This window comes from Propithecus coquereli, unplaced genomic scaffold, assembly GCF_000956105.1.
Source record: "Propithecus coquereli isolate 6110/MARCELLA unplaced genomic scaffold, Pcoq_1.0 Scaffold184, whole genome shotgun sequence".
Lineage (NCBI taxonomy): Eukaryota > Metazoa > Chordata > Mammalia > Primates > Indriidae > Propithecus > Propithecus coquereli.
Genome location: NW_012143190.1, coordinates 1179441 through 1204224, shown reverse-complemented (window position 1 = coordinate 1204224; position 24784 = coordinate 1179441). Strand labels below are relative to the sequence as shown.

At 45.9% G+C, this 24784-nt stretch overlaps 1 protein-coding gene across 1 annotated transcript in view; it reads left to right on the top strand.

Annotated features, from left to right (window-relative positions):
* Positions 1 to 24784, top strand: part of PCSK6 (proprotein convertase subtilisin/kexin type 6) — a gene marked incomplete at its 5' end in the record, with an annotated part of 167897 nt that overhangs the window by 47626 nt on the left and 95487 nt on the right. The window contains 5 exons of the mRNA XM_012642689.1: positions 116 to 220; positions 12957 to 13067; positions 13597 to 13740; positions 15334 to 15410; positions 17436 to 17524. Of these exons, the coding sequence (XP_012498143.1) occupies positions 116 to 220; positions 12957 to 13067; positions 13597 to 13740; positions 15334 to 15410; positions 17436 to 17524 (526 nt within the window). The remainder of the gene's footprint in view (positions 1 to 115; positions 221 to 12956; positions 13068 to 13596; positions 13741 to 15333; positions 15411 to 17435; positions 17525 to 24784) is intronic.

Sequence of the window (24784 nt, the reverse complement as noted above, 5' to 3'; positions counted from 1 at the left end):
AGAGAGCAAATGTTTTCTCTGGGAAAATAAGCCTCTCAGATACGGGGAAGAGTCTTGTGGAGGATTTTCGAAGCTGTTTGTGTTAATTGATGGTATTCTGCTTCCTGTTTTGCAGATTGGAACCTTGGAAGATTACTACCATTTTTATCATAGCAAAACCTTTAAGAGGTCGACCTTGAGTAGCAGAGGCCCTCACAACTTCCTCAGAATGGACCCTCAGGTACAGATGGGCAGGATACTTTCCTAAGGGCTGGAGTGTTTGGGTCTATGGTCCTAAAAATGGCTGAGTGCGGATTTTAATATGCTTCTAGATGATGTTAGTTTTCCACATCCATTTTGAATAAAACAAGACAGATGTAGAGATCATATCAGACCATCTAAATGCTCCAAATATTTGGGTCCCTTGTCAGACCAGAGAATTTAAATTCTTGATCTTAATTTGAAACAATAATCACATGACTGTAGATCTATTGATATTTTTAAAATCAACAGAATACACACAATTGCTGGAGATACATATGTGAATCTTGCCCATAAAGCAAAAACTCTAGGCAATTCAAATGAGCATTTTAATAATTAAATCACAGATCAGGCAGATGGATGTTTTTGTGGTTGTCATAACACATATCTTAATGGTTATCATAAATTTGAAAACTGGGGCAGTAAATATAACTTTTTTTCCTTAAAAATTCATGTGATCTTTGAGATTAAAATAAATGTGATTTGGAAAGAGGCTAACATTTTAAGTTTCAATATAATTCATATTTATTGGGTAGTTAATTATACTTTCTGCCTAGATTTGAAATTAACATTTGACAAATATCAGTGAACAGATGTTTGGTAAGGTTAAAAATTTAAGATGGCCTGGTGAGCCTTTGATGAGTTCACTCATTCAACAGGTATTTTTGGAATACCTGCCATGTGACTGACTCTGTCCACAGCAGGGCCAGTGGAGCTGGCAGGGAGGCTGATGGAACATGAAGCAAGAGATCGAAAAATGTGTGATATATCACAAGACAATGAGTGCTATCAGGGAAAATGAAGTTCGTGTGAGAAGCAGTAGTAGCCCCAACAAGGAAACGTGACCACTGGTAGATCATAGTTTTAGAACATGGAAATCATCTTCTCTTAAAAAGCAACACGCTAAATGCCAGTTTGGGCTCCCCAGCTAGTGCATGCTATTTCGACTATTCCAGAAAACATTAGTTTCCATGAAAAAATGGGTTCTTGGGCGGGCGCAGTGGCTCACGCCTGTAATCCTAGCTCTTTGGGAGGCCGAGGCGGGCGGATTGTTTGAGTTCAGGAGTTCGAAACCAGCCTGAGCAAGAGCGAGACCCCCGTCTCTACTAAAAATAGAAAGAAATTAATTGGACAACTAAAAATATATAGAAAAAACTAGCCGGGCATGGTGGCGCATGCCTGTAGTCCCAGCTACTCGGGAGGCTGAGTCAGGAGGATCGCTTGAGCCCAGGAGTTTGAGGTTGCTGTGAGCTAGGCTGATGCCACGGCACTCACTCTAACCCGGGCAAAAGAGTGAGACTCTGTCTCAAAAAAAAAAAAAAAAAAAAAAATGGGTTCTTGGTGTTGCCCCAAGCCACCCCACTAACAATCATGACTCCTTTTGTGTTGACTGAGCTGGGGGAGGTTGGGAGAGATGGGTTATCCCAGGTGCTGTACCTGAGTCACCCTTCTCTGGGGCATCATTCTGTGACAGTTCTGATTTGAAGCACATGAGGAAGTGGTCCCCATAGAGCCCATTCATGTCTTAAATATATTTGTGGATTTGTTTTATAGGTGGATGGATGGACAGATGGGTGAGTGGATAGATAGATAGATGGACAAATAGAGACAGATATAGAACATTATGATAATCCTATTATTCCTTCAGAGCAAGGAAAGGAATTTATGTTTATTAAAGGATTACTATGTGCTTGGGCACTTTAACATACATCATCTCACCTCTTCATATGGGGCTGTGATTGTATCTTCTTGTGCTCACACCATGGAACGTGAAGGAGTGTTTTTCAGAGGGGGTCGGTGTGTTTAATTCCTCTAGGAAGAAAGCCAGATTGTACTTGCTCATTCCCACAAGGTGGGGAAATCGGGGGTGTACAAGCAGAACAAATGCATGGATCAGTAGAACACGAGCAGCAGGGTACTCTGTGCAAAGAGTATGCAGACAGACCCTGCAGGAGGCGTGGGTTCTGTGAGGTGGAGAGTGGCCTGTCTTCTGTCATCTGGGAGGAAATTCTAAGCTTGGAAGGAAGTCACTTTAAGCAAGCAATTGATCTGTCCTGAGAAGACGACACACTTGTTCTTCATCTGAGGTCTTTAGAGTTGTTAAGCTCCTACCATGCACGTAGTTACAATGAGGGGCAAGCTGTTGGCAGGCAGGAAGCCCCCCACATAGGCGTGCTCTGAGAAGAGACTGGGACAGTGGATTTCTTGGACCCCTTTTCTGTGCAGGTTTCCAAGAATTAATTAAGCTGTTTCTCAATTGTTAGCACTAAGGCAGAGTCGAAGTAGGAGACTTAATCTGTGTTTTGTCTACATCCTCTGTTTTTGGTGACTGTGTTTTAAAAACTTTTAAAGGTGCTCAACTTGACCTGTCTTCCCTTCCTTCCAAAAAATGTTAACTGTGCACCTGCTGGGTGCAGGACCCTGTGCCTGGGGAATGCAGAGCTGCCCGGCAGGTCTCCGTGCTGGTGCGCCTATAGCGGAGTCGCAGTTGGGAGAGCTGTGTGTGAACAGTGCTCGCAGAGGCAGCCGAGGGAGGGTCTGTGGAGGGCTTGGGGCCACTGTGCCCCAGACCTGTCTTGTCTCTGCCGCATCTGGGCTGCTTGGTTTATTCATTTTAGGTGTGTTTAAAGGACTGTATGCAGTTGGGGTCTGAGGGCAAAGTCAGTTGTCTCCTTGAAGGAAACAGAAGGAAGGATAGTCTTCCTAGGCCAAGGCGATGGCAGTTAAATTTTTTCAAATAAAAATCTCCTTGTCACAGAGCTTCTTAATAAGCTCCTGGCAGGGCTGCCATCAATGCATCCTGCCAGTAAAGAAGAAAGAAAAAAAAAGGTAAACAGCCTGGGCATCCCAGCCTGCCTGGGACTTCCACGTGATTGGCTGATTGTTTCTCACAGTTCTAATTAAATTTTTAGCCCCAGGCAAAGCATATAGACATCTGAACCAATTATGAATTCAGAATCGTAACTGAAATACCTCTGTTTAAATGAGTCTAGTTTTAACGCAAACCAAATCAATTAGCTATCAGTCTGACTAATATTTACTTTGCCTAGTCATTACAATTAAATATTTGGTGAAATTAGTTGTTTTATATAAGGATTTAGGGTTATCTTTTTTTCTTTGCAGCACATCAGAAACGTCTTCCTACGTTAGCAAAGTATTTTTGTGACACCTTAACATCTGGAGGGTTGTGTAATTAATATTATTAACAAAAGGAAAAGATGATTTCATATTATACAGAGATATTGGAATGCAAAGGCACCATTGTGTTTGAATGACCAAACTGGAAATGAATGTTATAAGGCTTAGGATAAAGTTCAATCGAATGCAGATGGTATTTTATTTTAATTAGCTCCAGTCTCTATTGTATAAAAGTGCTTTGATAAATGATGGAATTTACAATCCGCCCCTACGTCACATAAAAGCTAGAATGTACATTTCTTACAACCAAACAAAACACAAGGTGGGAGAGGAGTCAAGTACGGGACTTTCTTCTTTAATTGCATGCATGTGCGTGCACGCACACGCACACACACTTATTAAGCATCTTTTTTGCATTGATCCTGTAGCAGAATTGTGCAATCATTTTCCTTCATTCTTAATTACCTTCTCTTGAATTTTTTTTTTTTTTTTACCATCTTTGAAAAGGGTCATTTTGCTGGAATTGCCTTGTTGCTCGGCCCTATCCTTGGGGGAGCAGCCCCAGTGTTCTCAGCGTGCAGTATCAGTCGCTGGGTTTTTCCAAGGGCTGTCATTTAAGCAAACTGAAAGCATTTGTTTTTAACTTGTTCTTTTGCCAAAAGTCTGGAGAAGGGTGGATGTTACAGAAGCATCCACCAATCGCTAAAAGGGCTCACAAATTTTTTTTAAATTACTTGTTCTGATTATGTTCCAAGCTGGCTTATAGTTAGACGTTGCTGCCTGTGTCTTCCAAACCTTACATTTTAGCACAATGACTTGGGTTCAGCCCTTTCCTTTGCTGCAGTCCTCAGTCGGATTGACAATGGAAATGGAAGGATAAAGCTGTTCTTAGGGAGGCCCTTGACAGCTCCTTCCAGGGTGGTGGGAGCCCTCGGTTTGATGCCTCGTTTAGTGCTTTAAAAGCTCAGAAGTTGCGAAATGATTTCAAGGACTGGAGTAGGCATTCTGTTTTGTAGGATGGGACTTTGCCCCCAGAGTTTAATCACAGCTCATGTTTCTTTCCAGCAGTGATGCAACGTTTAAGCAGATCTTTCCATTAACCACAGATGGAATTTTATCTGACAGTTTTGTGTGCTAGAGCCATTCGAAGTGCAAACAAACAAAAAGTTCCTGGCAAATAAAAGCACATAGACAGTAAGTGACCAAATTGGTCTCAGGGGTTGATGAACTGTGTAATGGGTGGGGGCAATTGCTGCCCAGTAGAGTTGCCCAGTAGAAATCTGGAGCTATTCTAACCGGCTGTCTTATAACCATCACTCCCATCTGGGGTGATCAGATGACAGTGACAAACTGTCTCTTCACATTTTTAGCATAACCCAACTGGTTCTAGTGGCATGGCTACTATGAATTAGCAAAAAGTTTGAATTTTAAAATACGCCTTAAAAGGTAACATTTTATTATTTTACCTGCATGCTCAGCACTTAAACTTAGATGTCACAAGGACAACTCTAAAGTCTACAGGTTCTAAACCCAGCTCACTGTCTCTGCCCCCATCTGTCTCAGAGAGAAGAATTCATCTGCATTTTGTACAACTCCACCCCGTCCATGTCCTGTGTCTCTTGCCCTAGGCCAAACTCCTGTCTTCTCTCACCTGGACCATGGCACTGCCCTCCTCTCTGGCCTCCTGTGGGCATCCTCACCAATCAGCTTCCATGCTTTCAAGGGATCCTCTGACATACGTGGTCTGATGGTGCCACTGTCCCTTAGGATCACCTGCCCCAACCTTCCAGACCCTCCTTGGTCTGGCCTCCTGTGGCCCCCTGAGCCCCAGCCACACTGGCCTTTGCAATCCTCCTTGAATGACCTTCACTCTTCCCCTCCGCACAGCCTTTGCACAGGCTGCTCCCCACCTTCCCCCGCAGTCTCTCTCTTCTCTGGCCTCCGCTCTTGGCTCAAGCACCCCTGCCACAAAGCCTGCTCAGAGTCCTCAGGCATGGCTTGCTCTTCCTAGCAGTTATATGATTATGTTCTAGATTTGGCCCCAGAGTGGGAATGATGACTGGTTCAGTTTGCTTGGGATCTGGACAGTGACAGAACCAGGGCTGGCAGGGGAGCTGCAGATGGTTCCTGGGAGGCCTGGACCATCAGGAGGATGTTCAGCATTCCAGAGCTGGCGGAGAGGCGATGGGAAGTCAGGCTGACCTGGTGTGTGGATGCACCGGGGGAGAGAAGCATGTAGTTGGAAGCACGCAAGCCCAGCTCTTGGCAATGCAATAGAAGGTTGTTGAGGACCAAGGCCACATCTCATCTGTTTCTACTCCCTTCCAGGTCCAGCAGCTACCCCGTAAATAGTAGACAGATGCATAGTAAATGTTTATGGAGACATATCTCAGTCTTCACAGATTAGATTCACATAAGCACATTGTATGTTATTTGCTTATCAACATGTTTCTAGGTAAATACTTTAGAAATAAATCGTGACACGCTTTGGCTAAATTACAGCAGAAATCCTAATGTGAGCTGGAGTCACCAAGGCTGTATCCTGTGTTGCTAAAGCTAAAATAACAGAAGTACTGACAGTAGCTAGACTTTGGGCACATTGACCAGCGTCTGATTTCGTAGGTGTACGGTCTGCAGGTCTGCTGTAACGGAGGACTGCAGGCTGAGTGGCTCAAACAACAGAAACTTACTGTCTCGTGATTACGAAGGCTAGAAGTCCGAGGCATCAGCAGGGTTGGTTTCTTCTGAGGTCTCTTGCAGATGGCCACATTCTTGCTGTGTCCTCACGTGGTCGTCCCTCTGTGTGTCTGTGTCCTAATCGCCTCTTCTTATAAGGACACCAGTCAGATTGGATTAGGACCACACCCTTATGACCTCAATTTAACTTAGTTACCTCTTTAAAGACACCATATCCAAACACAGTCACATTGTAGAGTACTGGGGTTTAGGACATCAACGTAAGAACTTGGGGAGACACAATTGAGCCCCTAACAACAGGTGAAGTTGGGCACTGGCCGCCTGTTCCATTGTCGATGAGTGGAGGCAGGTGACAGGCAGTGGGGAGAGGGGACCTTCTGTCCCCTTGCAGCAAAATGAGAACTGAGTTATGCATGAATGAATGACTTTACTGTCCCCAAGTACTTTCACACCCACTGTCCATTTCCAAACTGGCAGGATGAGAACCGTCCTCTCTAACGACTGTTAAGCTGGGGTCTTCTGGCAAATGCAGTTCGGCTTTTGCAGAAAGAATTCAAGATTTGGTCGATACTCTGCTGTAGTAAGGAAGCGGAGAGGGAGCCGGGCTCCCAGTTGCCTGGGTGACACGGGGGGCGAGGGGTTTCTAGGAGGAGTTAGAATATCTTTTATTTTTTTGGTTCCTCCAACTTCTACTGCCTGGGCTCGGTCACTGGGTTCCAGCTGCGCAGTTGCCATAGCAGCCTGGCACCTCCCACCCCCACCCCAAGGTGACCACAGGTGGGCTTGGGCGTCTCACTGAGACAGGCTTTAATGAAGCTTGCTTATGGTGACGGTCCTCTCTGCCCTCCAGGAAGATAACAGCGGTTGTATCAACCCTCACATGTGGAGAACGCTGATCCACTTTCTGCCTCGGTAAGTCCAGCTAAGTTAATGGCTGCCCGCAGCTGCCTGGCAGAAGGTTGCTTGGACAATTATTACAACTCAGTAGCACTGATAACCTGTGACATCTCCGACCATTTACTGGGACCGTGACAAGGCACCTCCTGGGTCTCTGCTGGTTTATGTTATGTTTTTATGAACATCTTTAAATTCTACCTTATCTTATCAGCAGAAGGACGTTCAACAGATGCCTAATTTTAATTTGACCGCTCAAGAAGAAAGCTGGAGGGGGCACATGCTACAGAAGAAAGTGTTGGCTACGAACGTAATCTTGAGAAGATTACGAAGCCTTCTTGGAGATTAGAATTCCCTTCCCCAGAGCAAATAACTTATCTAGAAGTGTGCTGCATGTTTAGCAGGAAACCTACAACATTTGGGAAATAGATGAAAGGAAAAGGTCAGAATGAAGTTCCACCTTCAAAATATGACTTTAAAGAAATCAAGACACTTTATACAGGTTTGCAAAGAGATAACAATTCACGTTTGGGCTAAAAGTGACACTTGGCAAACCCAGCCCTTGCGCCAAATCACTCATAGTTGATCTTCCACAAAAAAAGGCAACAAATGTCATCTAGTGTCATTAAGCCCCAATCACATTTTCTACTCAGTAGCCTGTATTTAAAAGTTTCCTTGTGGTGGCAGTGTATTTATAATCTGAAATGTATTCATATTTACAATCTCAAGTGTAACTTTATTCCTTCATTCAAGAAGTATTTAGTGAGCTCCTGCTATATGCCATGCCTTGCCTGGCACACTGAAATACAATGGTGAACAAAACACTGTCCCTGTCCAGATGGAGCATACAGACCACTGAGGGAGCAGAGGTTGATCAGATCACCCCAAATACATCCTGTCACAGACGGGGGCCAGTGCTAGAATGGGGAGGTGCAGACAGGCCCTTACCTTTGAGGGAGACATGCCTGACTTTGCATTCATCCAGGGGCGATTCTCAGTTTGCTTTTTTGTAAGAAAGAGGAGACAGTACTTTAGTCCAAATCTTTGCTGAGCAAGTACCTGTTCCAGGGCAGGTGTTTGTGTAGAGTTGGAGAAACAAGGATGGTTGAGACACATCCCTCTCGCTAAAGGAAAAAGAGGTGGTAAAGATACTTGCAGAGGGCCCTAGGAGCCCAGAAGGGGACCCCCCATTCTGTCCAGCCTGGATACCAGAGAAGGTTTCTACATAGTGAGGGTTAAAGGATGGAGAGTTAAAGGTTGGCCCAGTGAGGAGGGGAAGGGCCTTTTGTCAGAGGCACAGAGCTGTCCCTTGGAACTGCCCGACTGCAGGGATGCTGTAAGCAGCTCAGGCCTTCTGGAAGTGGGAGACTAGGCTAGGGAGGCCTTGGGTGCCTCAGAGGGCCCTAGAGGGTGGCGGGGTGTAGGGGGTCAGATTTGTATCATAGATTGGTTGTATGGCGGTCACGTGGAGACTAGAGGCAGGGACACCCTCTAGGGGCCCTTGTGACTGTGCAGATACAGGGAGTGCACAGTGATGAGTGGAGGGCACAGGATCCTGGCACCTTTAGAAGACCAACGTGAGACACTCAGGTTAGAGAGGGTTCCAGTCTGTTCTGGTGTGGAAAGCAGGTGGACTTTAGTGCTGTCAAATCAGGAGACTCGGGAGGATAAGTGGGACCGGGGTGGGGAGCAGGTCTCACTGTGGGGCAGCTTTAATTTGACATGTCAGTGGGGACTGGTGTCCAACACCCATTGTAGTGCAGGGGAGAGAGTGGTCAGGTTGAGAGCCTGGGGTCTGGGAGATCTTCGTGTGTGTGGGTGCTGGTCCTGGCCAGAGATGGCACCCAGTGGGTACTCCGGGATGGCTGGTCCAGTTTTTAGAGTATTGATAAAGAGCCTGTGCCTCGAGCCCCTTCTCTTGCCCAGTATGCCTCCTTGCAGCCTCGGCCACCACGGCCCTTCCCTCTCTGGGACCCCATGCCTTCACCACTAGCACCGGGCTGGGGCTTCCAGACCCTTCTCTCATGGGACAGCCTCACAAATCCTCAAACACTGTAAATCTCAACCCTGACTAATGCTGTGATTTAAACCTGTTTAATCTCCCAGGGCTGCTGTAACAAATCACCTGTTCCACAAGTGGGGTGGCTTAAAAATGACAGATATTTATTGTCTCACAGTTCTGGAGTCCAAAAGTTGGAGTCACGCTCACTCCAGAGGCTCTGGGGGAGAATCTTTCCTTGCCTCTTCAGCTTCTGGAGACTCTGGGTGTTCCCTGGCTTGTGGCTGCATCACCCCGATCTCTGTCTCTGTCTTTGCACGGCCCCCTCCTCTTCCTCCTGCCTCTCTTTTATAAAAACATGTGGTATTCATTGGATTTAGGACACACCCAGATAATCCAGCCGGATCTCATCTCAAGATCCTTAACTTAATTCCATCTGCGAAGACCCTTTATCCAAAACCTAAAGAGTATTAAATAGAATGATCAGGCACTTTCCTGTCTTCAGTATTTCCTCTTTCTTCAACCCAGGGATCTGAAGCTTTGAAAGTACAAATCCATAAGAAGGTTGGGGCTCCCTCTATAAGAGCTTAACTCTTACCACATACACACATAGCCACAAAAATGTTATTCTGCCCCGGCCCACTCATTTGTAGGCTTACTTGGGTTTAGGACGAATTTTCCAAGTCTATGGCCTTGAAAGGTGAATAAATGTGCACGACTGTCTCTCCCCATACATTTTTCACAAAGAGAAAGTCTGAAATCCACGTCGGAGTTATGAGAGATCTGCTACATGGCCCATGATTGACGCTTCAGTGTAAAGTGACAATCCAAGTAAACTGCCAGAGAAACATCGTGACGTCCCATTTGTACTGGCCCTCCAGGAAGAGAGGGAGAATACTTTAAATCCTACAAAGCATCTCCCGTTGCTTTTCCTGACAAAGGTACTCGTGTGCATAAGACGAAATAGTCCAGAAGGCAAGCCTGCCTCCCACCCGTGACCACTCTCATCATCTCACTATCTGTTTGCCAGTTCTGCAGGAGAATGCGTTCCACGAGTGACACGCGCTTGGAGGTCCTAAACTCTGTACTCTTTATTATACATAGCCCCACCAGTTAACATAGCAAAAACTCTGGACTACGCTTGCGTGAGGTGCCCTTTAGCACAGGTGCTGCTTCTGTTTGGTGGGAGAACTAAAGTTTTAGTCCCTTGGTTTTGAGCCGCTAGCACACCTCTGACCTTTCCAGAGTGGCCAAGTGGCTCCAGGTTCCAGCCCGAGGGGCACTGGAAGCAGAGCTTTGCATCCGAGCTGGGGATGGAGGGGTGGGCCGCCCTGGTCCTGGAGGAGGACCAGGTATATGCTCATCTTCCCAGGCCCTAGTGCTGGATGCACGGGAAGACTTCATATGTTTTTGCTGAGTGAGCAGCAGAATAAGTGAACACAGAATGCCCACTCTCCAGAGAAGTCGGGGCGGGTGGACCTGGAAAATGGCTTACTCTTTGTGATGGGCAGGAAGCAGGATCTGGGATCCCCTGCGCTTTCCTGAAGCCGAGTGAGAAGCAAGGCAGTGACTGGAGCCCAGAGGAACGAACGGGGTGACTGCTGGCTGAGTCAGCCTCTGTATCTGTGCCATCCACCTGGATCCCGGGTCCATAGTGCTGGGGCTCAGACACCCCGCGCCTGGCAAATCATCTGTCTTACAGGATTCGGTTCCATCGGCCTGACAGTGCCTGGGTTGCTGTCAGAGCCTTGCAGTGAGCAGGCCTGTTGGTGGGGAAAGGGCTGCTCCCGGGACCACACCACAAGGAGAGCCCCGGACTGTGCCGTGGACCCTGTGTTTTCCCAGCCCACCCTCAGAACTGTGTGCTAATGCGGGGTCTTACCCAGAGCCCAGCAACAGTCGGGGGTCAGGATGCCTGGACTCTCATCCCACTAGGGAACTTTTCATGACATCTGGCAACGTTCTTTCCCACATGACCTAACTGATTTAGGGGTGTCGTCCACCTGGGCTTGGAAGAGCAGAGTTGGCCTCCTTCTCCTACTGGGAGTGTGGCGTGGGGGGCCCAGCAGTCAAAAGGTGCAGGATGTTATCAGGTCAAGGAGTCAGTCCAGGACCCTTTAGGTCAAACAGGGCTCAACCTGGCAAGAGGGATGGAGACATCCCAGCAACTTGAAGCTCTGAGGGATCTACATACCACTATATTTTTATAATAGGCTGTTTAACGGATTATGAAATATTGCCTACAGTATTTTATACCAGGTAAAAGCTTTCTAGTTCGGGTGGTAATATATGGGGAAGTTTCAAAATGCCATCAGCGAGTGTTATGAACAAAATATCTCATTTTATCATTTTATTTTCCATAGAAGTATCTATCAGTGGCTGTTATAAATTATTTAGGGCTTGGTGCTGAGGCTTTTTGAAGTGTCTGACCCAGCATTGATTTTGAGCTCTTTGCAGTGTTTCTCCCGGTGTTTTATAGACAAATCACATTGGTGGTGGGGCAGACTATGATACTTCTCTCTGAGCATTTTTTCTGGTACACCAAGGATGCCTTTGAGATCAGTCCCCACCCCTCGATGTGAGGCTGTGCATGGGGGTGTTCAGCTCTCCTCTCTCAGGACAGTGTGGAGAAGTCAAGGTTGAGGGGGAAGGAAGAGAAATCTTGTGCTCCAGCCTGGGGGTGCCTGTCTGCTCAGCCTCAGGCAGCTCCTCACTGTGACAGCCATTCTCGCTGCCAAGACTGCCTGGATCACCAGCCTGGGGTCACCCTGGGCTCTCTCCCCTCTCCTCCTGCTTCTCCTACCATAGTCCTTTCCTTTCTCTTCTCCCCCCCACTATGCCACCTCCTCCGGGCAGCCTGCCCTGTTTGGAGCTCACATCACACTCTTTGCTTGCTCCTTGCTCTGACCATAGCGCAGACTCCTTGAGAGCAGGGGCTGGGTACTCATCCTCATCCTGCCCATCTCAGGCCCCAGCGCCAGGCTGAACCCCAGCTTCGAGCATTACTGGATCAGGTGCAGCCTCTGCGGCAAGACCAAAGCAAACGATTTCACTCAGGGCCCATGGGTTCTCTTCCTCAAGATCCTTTAAAAATGAAAACGTTTCTCCAGCTTTACAAGAATGTACACACAGGACGGGAAGAACAGCTGTGCGCTGGGCACTAGTTAGAGCTTTATACATGCTGGTTCATGTGCTAACCCTCGTGACAACCCGCATCTCCCACCCTGCAAGTGAGCACCGTGAGGCCGCCGACTACCCGCTCCAGGTCCCACAGCGGACGAGTGTGGGGCTGCGCTTGTGATCCCGGCCCCCTGGCTCCTGGATCCTCGCTCTTGAACGTCAGTTCTACCCCTCAAACTCTTTGCCTTGACCATGAAAGCAAATCGTGCTGACTGAAAGACATTTATAAAACCCTGAAAGTAATTTAAAAATTTTAAATTAGCAATAATGTCATCATCCAGGAATTTCTGCCATTAATATTTTGCTATATCCCTTTCTGGATTTTTCTCAGTACATGTTTTGGTACCATGTTTCTAGTGGCTGTCAAAAATGTCAATATATGGCTTGTCATAATTGACTTATTCGTGTCCTCATTGTCGAGCAACTTCTAGTAACAATTTGACCGATTTCCTCACTCATCCGTTCCTTCATACATGTGTTCCTTTTTCCTTCGAGACAAAGGTCACCAGACAATTTATCAGCAACTTCACAAGGTCTTTCTTTCTTCCCTTTTTTTTTTTTAATAGAATGACTTCAAAATCTATCAGAGGTGTTGTTTCCGCCTCTACACACACATATACACAAACAAGTTCTTATTTTTCAAATGTAGTCACTTTGAAGTGAAAATATACTCTTGGAACTTATCGTCTAAGCATCTACCATGACACAGATATTCATGCAAAAGGAGACCTACAGCATCTACAGAGAGGCTACATACAATCCGGAAATTATTTTTAAAACAGACAGTAACTGCCTTTGTTCCCGGTAGGTGAAATGGCTGCAACAACAAGAAGTGAAACGCAGAGTGAAGAGGCAGGTGCGAAGTGACCCTCAGGCCCTTTATTTCAACGACCCCATTTGGTCCAACATGTGGTACCTGGTGAGTAGGACGGGGCCTCTGTCTGTCCCAGGGCATTTGCAGTGCCTCATCTCTGAAACGTGTTAATTTCCCCCAACAAAGCTAAATTTGTGGGACAGCTCCAGACAGACGCATTTCATCTGAGTGTGTAAAACTCCTACTTCAAGACTGTGCAGCATGCGCTTTCTTGTGAATTTTTTCTGAAATGACATGAAAGTCCAGGGGGAGCTCTTTGAGCAGGACAGCGATTTGATGCAGCCTGTGGGACTAACTCAGTGGTGACAACCAGCCCTGGACAGAGTCCCCGAAGACAGACGATGCCCTGGGATGATGATAGGCAGATGGCAGGTGCAGAAAAAGCCAGGGAAGCCCTCCACATTTACTCATCCAGATCGGGGTGGGGGAAAGAGGGTCTTCCCTACATGAGACAAGGCCACGCATTTCTGCCTTATTTACTTGCAGTTGTAAGTGCCTCCCTGCGGGTGTGCACAGAATGTCCATTCTGTGTCAGGGTTGTCCGTGTCGGGGGGGCTTTGTGTCTTCTATACAGCACTGTGGCGACAAGAACAGTCGCTGCCGATCAGAAATGAATGTCCAGGCAGCGTGGAAGAGGGGCTACACGGGAAAAAACGTGGTGGTCACCATCCTCGATGATGGCATAGAGCGGAATCACCCCGACCTGGCCCCAAATTATGTAAGTGAAGCCTTGGAAGTAACATGCAAAGATACTCAACTGTGCTAGTCATTAAATAAATACCAGTTTAAAAAACAGTAAGGTGCTATTTCCCTCCCCCCCATTAGATTAGGAAATAAAGAACACCATGCTGGGGAGGTTAGGGAAACACACATCCTTCTACCTGCTACTGTCCTGGTGCCAGGGAGAGGGGTTTTGCAGAGGGATTCGGCCACATGTTTGAGGAGTGACATATACTTCTAGGAATGGAGCCTGAAGAACTAAGAACACATGCGTGGAGATAGTCATCATGTGGATATTCGCAACATGAGCAGTTATAGGGTTAAAACATGGGCTCTGGATCCAGACCCCTGGGTTCCTATCCTGGCTCTGTGACTTTTTAGCTCCGAGACCTCTGGGCAAAGTGCTTAACTTCTCTGTGCTTCAGTGTCGCCAACTGTAAAATGGGGTTAATAAGAGGACTGCTAACTCCTGGAGTTACTATAAGGATTAATTTGTTCATAAATGTAAAGAAGAGAGCTTGGCATATAGTAAATATGATAAATGCAGTAAATACTCTAGAAACCTGTGTGCCTAACAGTGGTTAAGTAAACCGTATTGTCTCCATTCGATATATAATTATGCAGCCCTTAGAAATGAGTTTTGAAGACTACATCAGCAACACTGGAAAGCTTTTATCACTTTTTTTTTTGTTTTAAGACAAGAGTCTCACTCTGTTGCCTGGGCTAGAGTGCTGGGTTGTCAGCCTAGCTCACAGCAACCTCAAACTCCTGGGCTCAAGCGATCCTCCTGCCTCAGCCTCCCAAGTAGCTGGGACTACAGGCATGCGCCACCACGTCTAGCCAGTTTTTTCTATTTTTAGTTGTCCAGCTAATTTCTTTCTATTATTAGTAGAGATGGGGTCTCACTCTTGCTAAAGCTTGTCTCGAACTCCTGACCTCAAGCAATCCTCCTGCCTCAGCCTCCCAAAGTGCCAGGATTACAGGCATGAGCCACCACGCCCGGCCTATCATATGTTTTAAAAGGAGGATACAAAATTATATGAATACTATTATTTATAAGTATGTAAACAAAAACATGCCTGTTAAAAATATAAAATTAAAGGAATTCTGACACATGCGACAACATGGATGAATTTTAAGGACATTATGCTAAGTGAAATAAGCCAGTCACAAAAGGACAAATACTGATTCCACTTACATGAAGTACTTAGAGTAGTCAAATTAGTGGACAAAAAGTGGAGAGGTGGTTGCCAGGGGCTGGGAGAAAGGAATGGGAGTTACTGTTTAATAGGTACAGAGTTTCAGTTTTGCAAGATGAAAAGAGTTCTGGAGACGGATGGTGGTGACAACTGCACAGCAGTGTGAATGTGCTTAATGCTACTTCACTGGACACTTACGAATGGTTAAGATGGTAAATTTCATGTTATGTATATTTTACTGCAATAAAAAAATGTTTAAGACGGTAGTTCCAGTAAGAAAGAAACCCTCTGTGTGGTTTCCTCTATTTTCCAATAGGGCATAAAAACAATTTAAAACAGGGCTGTAATATGCTACGTCATTGCTTTTCACTCACCAAGATTTAATTTCGTAGGATTCCTTTGCAAGCTATGATGTCAATGGAAACGATTATGACCCATCTCCACGATATGATGCCAGCAATGAAAATAAGTACGTTGCCTTGTCTCCTCTTCCCTCGCTTCTCTTCTCCCCTCCTCTCCCTGCAGAGTTGCAGTTAAATGTCCACACGAGGGATCTGGAGAGGTGACAGGCTGTCAGCACTTCTTCCCCTGGCCCGCCGCTGGGCGTGTTTATCTAGGAGTCACAAGCCATGCCAGGCACAGCTCTTCAGGCACGAGGCAGCTCCTGTGCGTTTAGCCACTGCTGTTCGGCTAGAAATGGATGTCTGACAAACAGTGATCCTACCTCCAATCTTCTTGGAATATTTTAAGAGAATAACCCTTAAGTCTAGTGGTTTCCATGACCAGCTGTGTTAAGACAGCAGTTTGGTCTATTTGAGCACACAGGTCACATGCTTCTGTGACTCTGTCTGTGACCTTATGAGAGAGGTACAAGGGGCATGAGGGGGCATGAGTGATGCTGGGCACATCCGGGTTTAGATCCCAGTTCTCCCCCTTACTGGCTGTGTGGCTTTGTGCGCGGTGGGTGACCTGGTTGAGACTCCATGTCTTAAGTGTCTCAGAGGCTTCTCCATGGCAATGACGCCCCCTACCTTGCAGAGTTGCTGGAGGGGTCAGTAAGCTGATGTGTGAAGAATGCATACAGCAGGTGCTCAGGAAATGATGGGGGGGCGTTGTTGCGTCACCATCATTTTGCAAGGTAGGCAGGGGGGTCCAGAGAGACCAGGTGACTTGTGCAGTGTAAATGGCAGCCCCAGGGTTGTTCCTGGGCGTTTGTTTGCTATACCCGCTTGCCCCATGCCCCGAGCTCTTACCATTCTTGCTAACATATTTAGAGGAAAATAACAAAAGCCCTTTCTTTCTTCCCTGCTGTTGACAAGACACTTGCCAAGGTGCATCCTCCCACCACAGTACCTTAGCTTGTGTTTGATTCGATGCTGAGGTTTGCACGCCGATGCTCACAAGGTGCTGTGCAGGGAGGCTCTGCCCCATGAATTCGACACAACAGGCTGCAGAGCTCCCCGGGGACGCAGAGGCTCCAGCCCTGCACGTGCCAAGTTGCGCTTCCTGGCCAGCAGTGAGGACGGCTGGGGCATAGGGGCCTGACCATGGCCAAAAAGCTGAGAGGCACGGAGGAATGATCCAGATACCATGCAGTGACCCTTGAAGGGCGAGTGACTCTCTTCATGAGCCATGGAGCTACACGACCTGCGAGCAGCCCTGGCGGGGGTTCCAGAGAACAACAGATGACTCCTTCCAAAGGGCTAGCACACAGACCGGGACTGTTTCTAAAGGCGACTTTAAATTTGAATCAATGATTCGCAGCCCCTGTGGACTCTTCTCAAAGATGTGCTGTTTAAACTTGCCCATATTTTGGTCCCTGCCAGAGGAATTGACTCGATTTGGCACATCGGAGATTGGGGTCATTACTGAGGAAAGCAATTTGTTTTTCTGGTAATTCCTTCACAGTCCCCGAGCTGCTGCTGAGTGTTCAGTTTAGAGCGTTCTGCCTCTGTTCCCGCTTAAATGGCGGTAGAAGCAAGCGGGGGCTGTCTCGGGGTGAGCGTGGTGTTGTAGGTGCACAGGGGATGAGACATGCGACACACAGTACCTGCTTGTTCTTTTTTTCATCCTGCTGGTCAGGCAAGGTTGATGCCGCACCTGTGCTTGCTGAGCAACGTGTTTTAGGTCGCGGGAGACACAAGGCTGAGGCACCACGGCCCCCGCCCCGTACACAGCAGTGGCAGAGTGCCAACCACGAGTGCTGGGAGGAGGGAGGCACAGGGCCATAGGTGCCCTGACTCCAGCTTGGGGGTCAGGGAGGCATCCTGGCAGAGACAACCCGCGAGCAAGCGCTTGCCATTTGCAGGCGGCAGGAAGGGCTGTGCCAAGCCCGAGTGGATGCTCCCTCCCAGGAGGACACTCAGAAATGGGCTTTAACGTCATGCTTCGGGCCAGGACAGCTGACTGTCTTGTTTCATGAGAACTGAGCAATGCGCTGAATTCACTAGAGCTTGCTGGGCTGGGTCCTAACTTTGTTTTTTCTTTGCTTCAGACATGGTACTCGTTGTGCGGGAGAAGTTGCTGCTTCAGCAAACAACTCTTACTGCATCGTGGGCATAGCGTACAATGCAAAAATAGGAGGTAAGCCTGGGAGCTGAGGGGCCTGGGGCGGGGGGCTGGAGAGCTCCCTTCTGCTGGTCTCAGCAGCCTCCGTCCTTTGGCCTTTGCCGTGCCAGGCCCCTGGGCTGAAGGCAGCCGCGCCATCTGTGCCATGGCCCAGGCAGCTGGCACACGGTGACTGGGGCCCTGAGACGGAGGAATTGCTCAGGGTTTTGCCTGAAAAGGCATCGCAGGTCCCATCGATGACAGCATCTCCCCTTTCTCTCCTCTGGTCCTGCTAGCTGGCCGCTGACTTCCTGCTGGCACTCAGACCGCCCCTGCTGACAGGCTGTGTGGGGTCACCTGCTCACAGTCCTTGAGGGGCTCCCTGTCACTTCCCAGACACAGTTACAATCTTTACCTGGGACAAAGGCCTTTCCTAGGTCCCAACTCCCACGCAAGCCTGCTGGCTCACTTCTGTCCCTGCCCTTGGCCTTAGCCAGAGGACATTTGTCATAGTATTAGTATCCCACAGACATGCCCCATCTTCCCTGTGTATACCTGGGCTTGAACCACTCCCAGCCCTGCCTCCCCCACCTCTCCCCTTGGCTCAGCCCCACTGTGACTTACGGCCACTCATGCTCACTCTGTTCTGTGACGTGCACCCTGAATCCAGCTGCACCCCCATCTTGTTCACTGGGATTCTCAACTCTTCCAGTGATTCAGGAGCAGTGCCTGACCCCAGGTGTTTCTGGCTTTGTTACTTAGCTTCTCGCATTGGTGAGTTAAGCTGCCCTTGCCAGGATGGGGCTCTGTAGTAGAGTCACATGTCTTTCTGTTCCCTACTGGAGCCTGGCACCGTGACAGCTCAGTCCCCAAGTGTTCTGAAGTCCCCGCCAGGCACACATCACTGAACCAGGAACTGAGCCGGTGAGGGCAGAAGGGCGGGGTGCCGGATAGCCTCCAGGGAGTGCCAACCTCACCCTGGAGGCCTGTCTGCCTCTCGGTTTGAAAGTGCTCATGCTCACTCAGATGGCCATGGTGGGAAGCCACCCTTCCAGGCCACTGCCGTTCCTGCCACTGAGCCTTTGTGAGGGCAACTGCAACCCCATAGCTTCACTTCTTACAAGCAGCATAAGGTGGGGAGGTTGGATCGGGGGTTCCCTGGATCACCAGTCCTTAGGGAAACTTGAATGTCAAAAAGAGGGTCCTCAGCTTTTCCTTAATTAGGACTCTCTGCCTGCCTTTTGCCTTGGAAATCTTTGAGGTGGCTGGGCCTTGTCATTCTATGACAGAGTTAGCCCCCAAGGGCATGTTCTATGAATAAATCAGGAGACTCTATCAACCGGCCTCGCTCCTTTGTGGATAGTTCTCGTATGTCGAGATGTATACGTTCTCCTTGGAGCCTTTGATAATGAGTGAAGACCCCTAAGAAGTCCCTTCATGAGCCATGGAGTCAGGCTGACCTGGGTTCCAGGTCCCCTCCCACCTCTCACTGACTGTGTGTCCGTAGACAACTTACATAACCTCACTGAACCAAGGTTTCTTCACCTACGGGGAAATTGGCAATGGTGCAGCTGCCTCCCCAGGTGTGTAATGATGATGAAGTCAGATGCCACGTGTGAAACCCCGGGCCCAGGGCGACTCTGCAGGCAGTCGCTGAGCTCCGCCAGCCCTCCTGCTGAAACTCTCCCAGGGAGAATAAAAGTGATCTGTGTTGCTTTGAGTGAGGGGGTTGACCCCACCTTTGAGGTTGTGTGAGCCTCGCTCCTGAAAGTCCCTAGACTGGCAGCACGGACATCCTCTGGGAGGTGTTAAAAATGCAAAAAACCCCATCCCAGACCTACTGAGTCAGAATCTACATTATAACAAGATCCCTAGAGGATTTGTCTACAAAGAACAATTTGAGCAGTGCTGGTTTAGTGGACTCTCGGGGATCGCAGGTAGGTAACACCTATATCGTGGATTGGGGCGAGGAATCAGTGGAAGTAACGTACATAGAGATCCTCCCAGAGAAGGTGCACAGTAAATACAGTTTGTTATCATTAGGTAGGTCTACACTCATTGCAGAATTGTACAAGTTTCCAAAATCTGGAGAGAGTGCCTCTACTTGCTGGGCTTGGGAACAGAAATATGTTTTAATTAATACATTGAATATTGTTGGGCATGTGCTGCTTGTATGATACTGGGCTAGCCATTAAAGGGGAGAAGAAGGAGGTGACAGACACAGTTTGGGACCTCTAGGTGGGAGCTCAGCATGTCTTTGGAGGGAACCAATATGGCAGACAGTACAGGACCACGTGCTGAAATGAGGGGGGCAGACAGGGAACCACAGGAGCGCAGGGCAAGCACTCAGTTGCAGCAGAAGCACGAGAGCGTGGCTTGAGCTTGATACGTGCGGAGTCGACCGCATGTGGGACTGCCGAGCAAACGGTGGAGTCTGCAGCACAGAGCTGGGCGTGAGCGTACCACATAGAGACAGGGGACCTGAAGTGCGCTGTACGGGAAGGCAGGTGTGGGTTGAGACTCGCCTTGACCCAAGGATCCTGTGACAGCCAGTGGCTCCAAGGCTGCTGTACACAGCTTCATCCTTTCCATGCAGGTGGCCACCCCTTCCTCCTGCCTCTCCCTCCAAGCCCCAACCTTCGGGTGCCCCTAATATAGCCTCCCTCTCCGAACGTGCTGGCACACAGCAGGGAATTCTTCTGAGATGCCCCTGGAGCTGACCGTAGTGCTATACCTTTTTATATCTTTTTTTCATTTGGCACTCAAGAGATTATAATGTATATCCTGACTTATCCCAGTCTATCTGGAATTAATAGTATACTACTACATGTATAATGTATAAATCTAAAACGGGTTGTTTCAATTCACACTCACTCTCATCCTTTGTGCTATTATTTTTATATATTTTACTTCATAAGTTGTAAACCCACAGTGCATTGCTATTTACTCTTGCTTTAAACGCTTTGCTGACTTTAAAACACTTATGAAAAGAAATATACTTACTTGCATATGTACCATTCCCAGTCCTCTTCTTTGCTTTCCCTAGCTTCAGATTTCCATCTTGCTTCCATTTTTCTTCAGCCTGGAAAATTTCTTTTAGTATTTCTTGAGGTTTGGGTGTGCTGGTGAGACATTCTCTCGGATTTTATGTGAAAGAATCTTTGCTTCATCTTCATTTTTAAAAGAAATTTTGCTGACCATAGCTTTCTGACTTGACATGTTTTTCTTTCAACACTTTGAAGATGTTATTCTATTGTCTAGTGGCATCAGTTGTCTCAGATGATGAGTCAGTTGTCATTCTTATTGTTGTTCCCCTTTATGTAATGGGATTTGTTCCTCTGGCTGCTTCTATAATGTTTTTTCTATCTGTGCTTTGCCTGTGGCTGTAATGTCCTTTTGTGTAATTTTCTTTATATTAATTCCAGCTTTGGGTTTGCTGTGCTTCTTAGTGGGTAGTTCTTTTTAAGTTACATTTGGAAATACTTTTGTCATCATTTCTTCAAATATTTTTCAATTCCATTTTCTTTTTCCTCTTTGGGCAGCAGTTATAGTTGTTAGACTGCCTGATACATCTCACAGGTTATTGAGGTGCTGTTCATCTTTTAAAGCCTTTTTTTCTCTGTGTGCTTCAAATTAGATGATTTCTCTTGCACTTCAGGTTCATTAATGTGTTCTTTTGTTGTTCTTTTGTCAGTCTGTTCTTAATCCTTTCCAATGATTTTTTAAAATTTCAGATATTGTACTTTTCTTCTGTGATTTATTTCCATTTGGTGATTTTTACTGTTTGCAGATCTCCTGAGATTTCCCATCTCTTCACCCATAGTATCTGTCTTTCATTTGGACTCCTTAACAAGTTTGTAAGAGTTACTTTAAGTCTTTTGTAGTAATTCCTATACCTAGGCCATTTGTGGGTATGTTTCTAATGATTGGCTTTTCTCTGTACAATGGGTCATATATTCCTGTTTCTTTGCACATCTAGTAATTTTTATTGTTCAGTAGACTTTGTTATATTACATTGTGGAGACTCTGGATTCTGTTTTCTTTGAATACTCTTGAGTTTTGTTCTAGCAGTCAGTTAAATTTGAACTGGTAGAGACTCAATTATCCATTTTTTTATGGTTGGTCACTTTCTGATTTGCTTGTAGCTTCAGGAAAAATCCTTTATCCCAGGCATGTAGTCTTTACTCTTAGACCACGACCCTTTTTGTATTTCAGTGGAAAGCCTGAAATGTTCACCAAGACCTCTAACTTAGCAAGACTCAAACTCCAAATTGACTCCCCTGCCGTGAGCAGCAGCTGAAATATCTGCTCAGCTTATTCAGCCTTTCAGCTGTTGTTTTCCTACCAAGTTTCTTGGAGTGTTACCCATGTGTAGTTCAGAGGTCAACCAAGTGGTTGAGGGGAGTTTCTATGTTCTCCTCGGTAGCTCTCTCCTTTCTGAGATTCCTCCTCTCAATTTCTAGCTGCTCTGGCAGTCCCAAACTCCATCCCCTGACTCCTCAGGAGAATACGATCACGTGTTCCTGATTAAGTTCTACCCTCTGTCCACTAAGAGAAATGGGGCGTTTCCTTAGAGGAAAAGTCCTGTGAACTTGGATGGTACCGAGTATGGTTCCCTTCTTCCAAGAATTGAATGCCCTGCCTGTCTCTGCCTTCTTCTGCTTGCTCTCCAATGCTCTTAAAAAGTTGAGTTTTTCTAAATAAATATTTTGTCCAGAGTCTATAATTATTAGCTGTAGAAGAGTTCGTCTGATACGAGCTACTCTGCCATTGTTGAAACTAAAGCTTGCTGTTTATATTTCTTTATCAATTAGATTGTGTATTAGTTATCTATGGCAGCATGATAGTCATTGCATAATGTAGCTGCTTAAAATAACAAACACTTGTTATCCAGAACAGATAGTGCTTTAGCTGAATGGTTCTGGCTCAGGGTCATTCCTAAAGTTATAGTCAAACTGTTGGCTGTGACTTGTAGTAGGGGCTTGACCCAAGCTGGAGGATCCACTTCCAAGAAAGGCTACATATGTGGCTGTTGGCTGGAGTCCTCCATTCCTTGCTGGCTGTTGGCAGGAGGCCTGACCTTTCCATAGGGTTGCTCGAGTGTCCCCATAACATGATAGCTAGCTTCCTTCATTACAGGTGATTCAGGAGAGAAAACAAGGAGGAACCAGCAATGTCTTTTATGACCTAGTAGTCTCAGAAGTCACACACCATCTCTTCAGCTATATATTCATTTGAAATGGATCATTAAGTCTAACATACACTCAAGGGGAAAGAAATTTGGCTGCACCTTTTGAATCAAAAAGTGTCAAAAATGTGTGGACATAGTTTAAAATCACCACAGATGGGAGCCGAAAAATTTGATGACATATTTATATAAATTGGATAATTTTTTTTTACCAACTTTCTTTGTAAAACTGCACATTTCATATATAAGTTTCGACACATAAAAATAATTAAATCAAATGAAAGAAGTAGTGGAACTGTCCAAATTATATCTTTAAAAACAAGCTCCTCCAGCCACCAGTGTCCCCAGTCCTATTGCCCTCAGATGCATCACCTGCCTTGGGGAGAAATGATGCACTCTCAGGAACCCACAGGGGCACATGTTATCCTCATTGTTTTCAGAGAGGAGGGTGGGTACTCTTCGTGTTAACTGGAAGTCCCTGATGTCTTTCATTGTAGAGAAATTTTGATTTTATTTTAAGTTGTCAAGCTGTATGTTGACGGTTTGTGCCCTTTTTCTATGTGAAATATTTCAATAAAAATCTGTTTAAAATTTGTTCAGCTTCCCTTATGACTCATGGGCTTGGGATGTTGCTTAGAAAAACCCAGGTAATAAACCTATTTTCCTGTATTTCCTCTAAAACCTTAGTTTTAGAACAATAGTTTGTCTTAAAACATTTATAGTTTTTGTCTTTTCTGTTTATCTTTTTAATCCATATGAAATTTATTTCTGTGAATAGTATGAAAGAGAGATATAGCTTCATTCCCCACCCCCATTAATATTCGGTCATCTCCCGATGCTGCCCTTGTCACATCCTGGGTTCCCGTATGGACACCGGGTCCTCCCTTATATTTCAGTAGTCTATTTCTATATAAGCTCTAAAAATACCACACTTAATTATTATACTTTAAGGGAATTTTTATCTTTGGTTTTTGTTTTTTGATAAATGATGGGACAAATTTTCCTTATGGTTCTTTTTCAAAAACTTCTTGGCTATTCTTGCACATTTTCTCTTTCAGATGAACTTGAGAATCTGCTTGTCAAGTTCCATAAAAAATCCTGTTGGGATTTTGATTGGAATTGCATGGAAATTATAGATTAATTGGGGGAGAATTGACATCTTTACAATATTGAGTCTTCCCACCCAGGAGCATGGTATGTTTTTATTCATTCAGGTCTTCTTTTGCATCATTTTAAAAAGTTTTATCACTTTCTCCATATCGATCTTATGCGCTTCTTATTAGGTTTATATCTAGGTTGGTTTTTACAAAAATTATATTTCTAATTGGTCATCACTGAAATGGATATAGGAAAGCTATTGATTTTTGTGTGTTGGTTTTTAGTTCTGGCCACCTTACTGAACTCTATTGATGCTATTGTTTTTCCCTTGATTCTCTTGGCTTTTCTAGATAGAGGTAAATAATAGATATCTATAAATATAATGATGGTTTTATCTATTTAATATTAATAACTCATTTCTTTTTCTTGCCTTAAGGGTCTACTAATGAATATTGAATAGTGGTGGTTTATAGGTTCTGCTGTTTTGTACAGGAATGCTTCTAGTTTTATGCCATTTGTAGATATCTTTTATAGGTTTCCTGTAGTTACTCTTCATCAAGTTAAGGAAATTTTATTATATTTCTAGATTTCTAAGAGATTTGATTAGGAATGGATGTTGAATTTTATACACGCTCTTTTTTTTAAAGCATCTATTGAGATGATTATATCATTTTTCAACTTTATTTAATCTGTTTAAAGTAGCAAATTACATTAATAGATTTTCTTTTTTTCATTCTTGGAAAAAGTTCTATTTGATCATGAGTATCACATTCTTTTAATACATTGCTGCAATTCAATTGTTAGTATTTTACATATGGTTTTGCATCCTTTTTTTTTTTTGAGACAAGGTCTTGCTCTATTGCCCAGACTAGAGTGCAGTGGTATCATCGTAACTCACTGCAACCTCAAACTCCTGAGCTCAAGCAGTCCTCTTGCCTCAGCTTCCCAAGTAGCTGGGACTACAGGTGCAAGCCAGCCTGCCTGGCTACTTTTTTTAGGTTTTTTTTTTT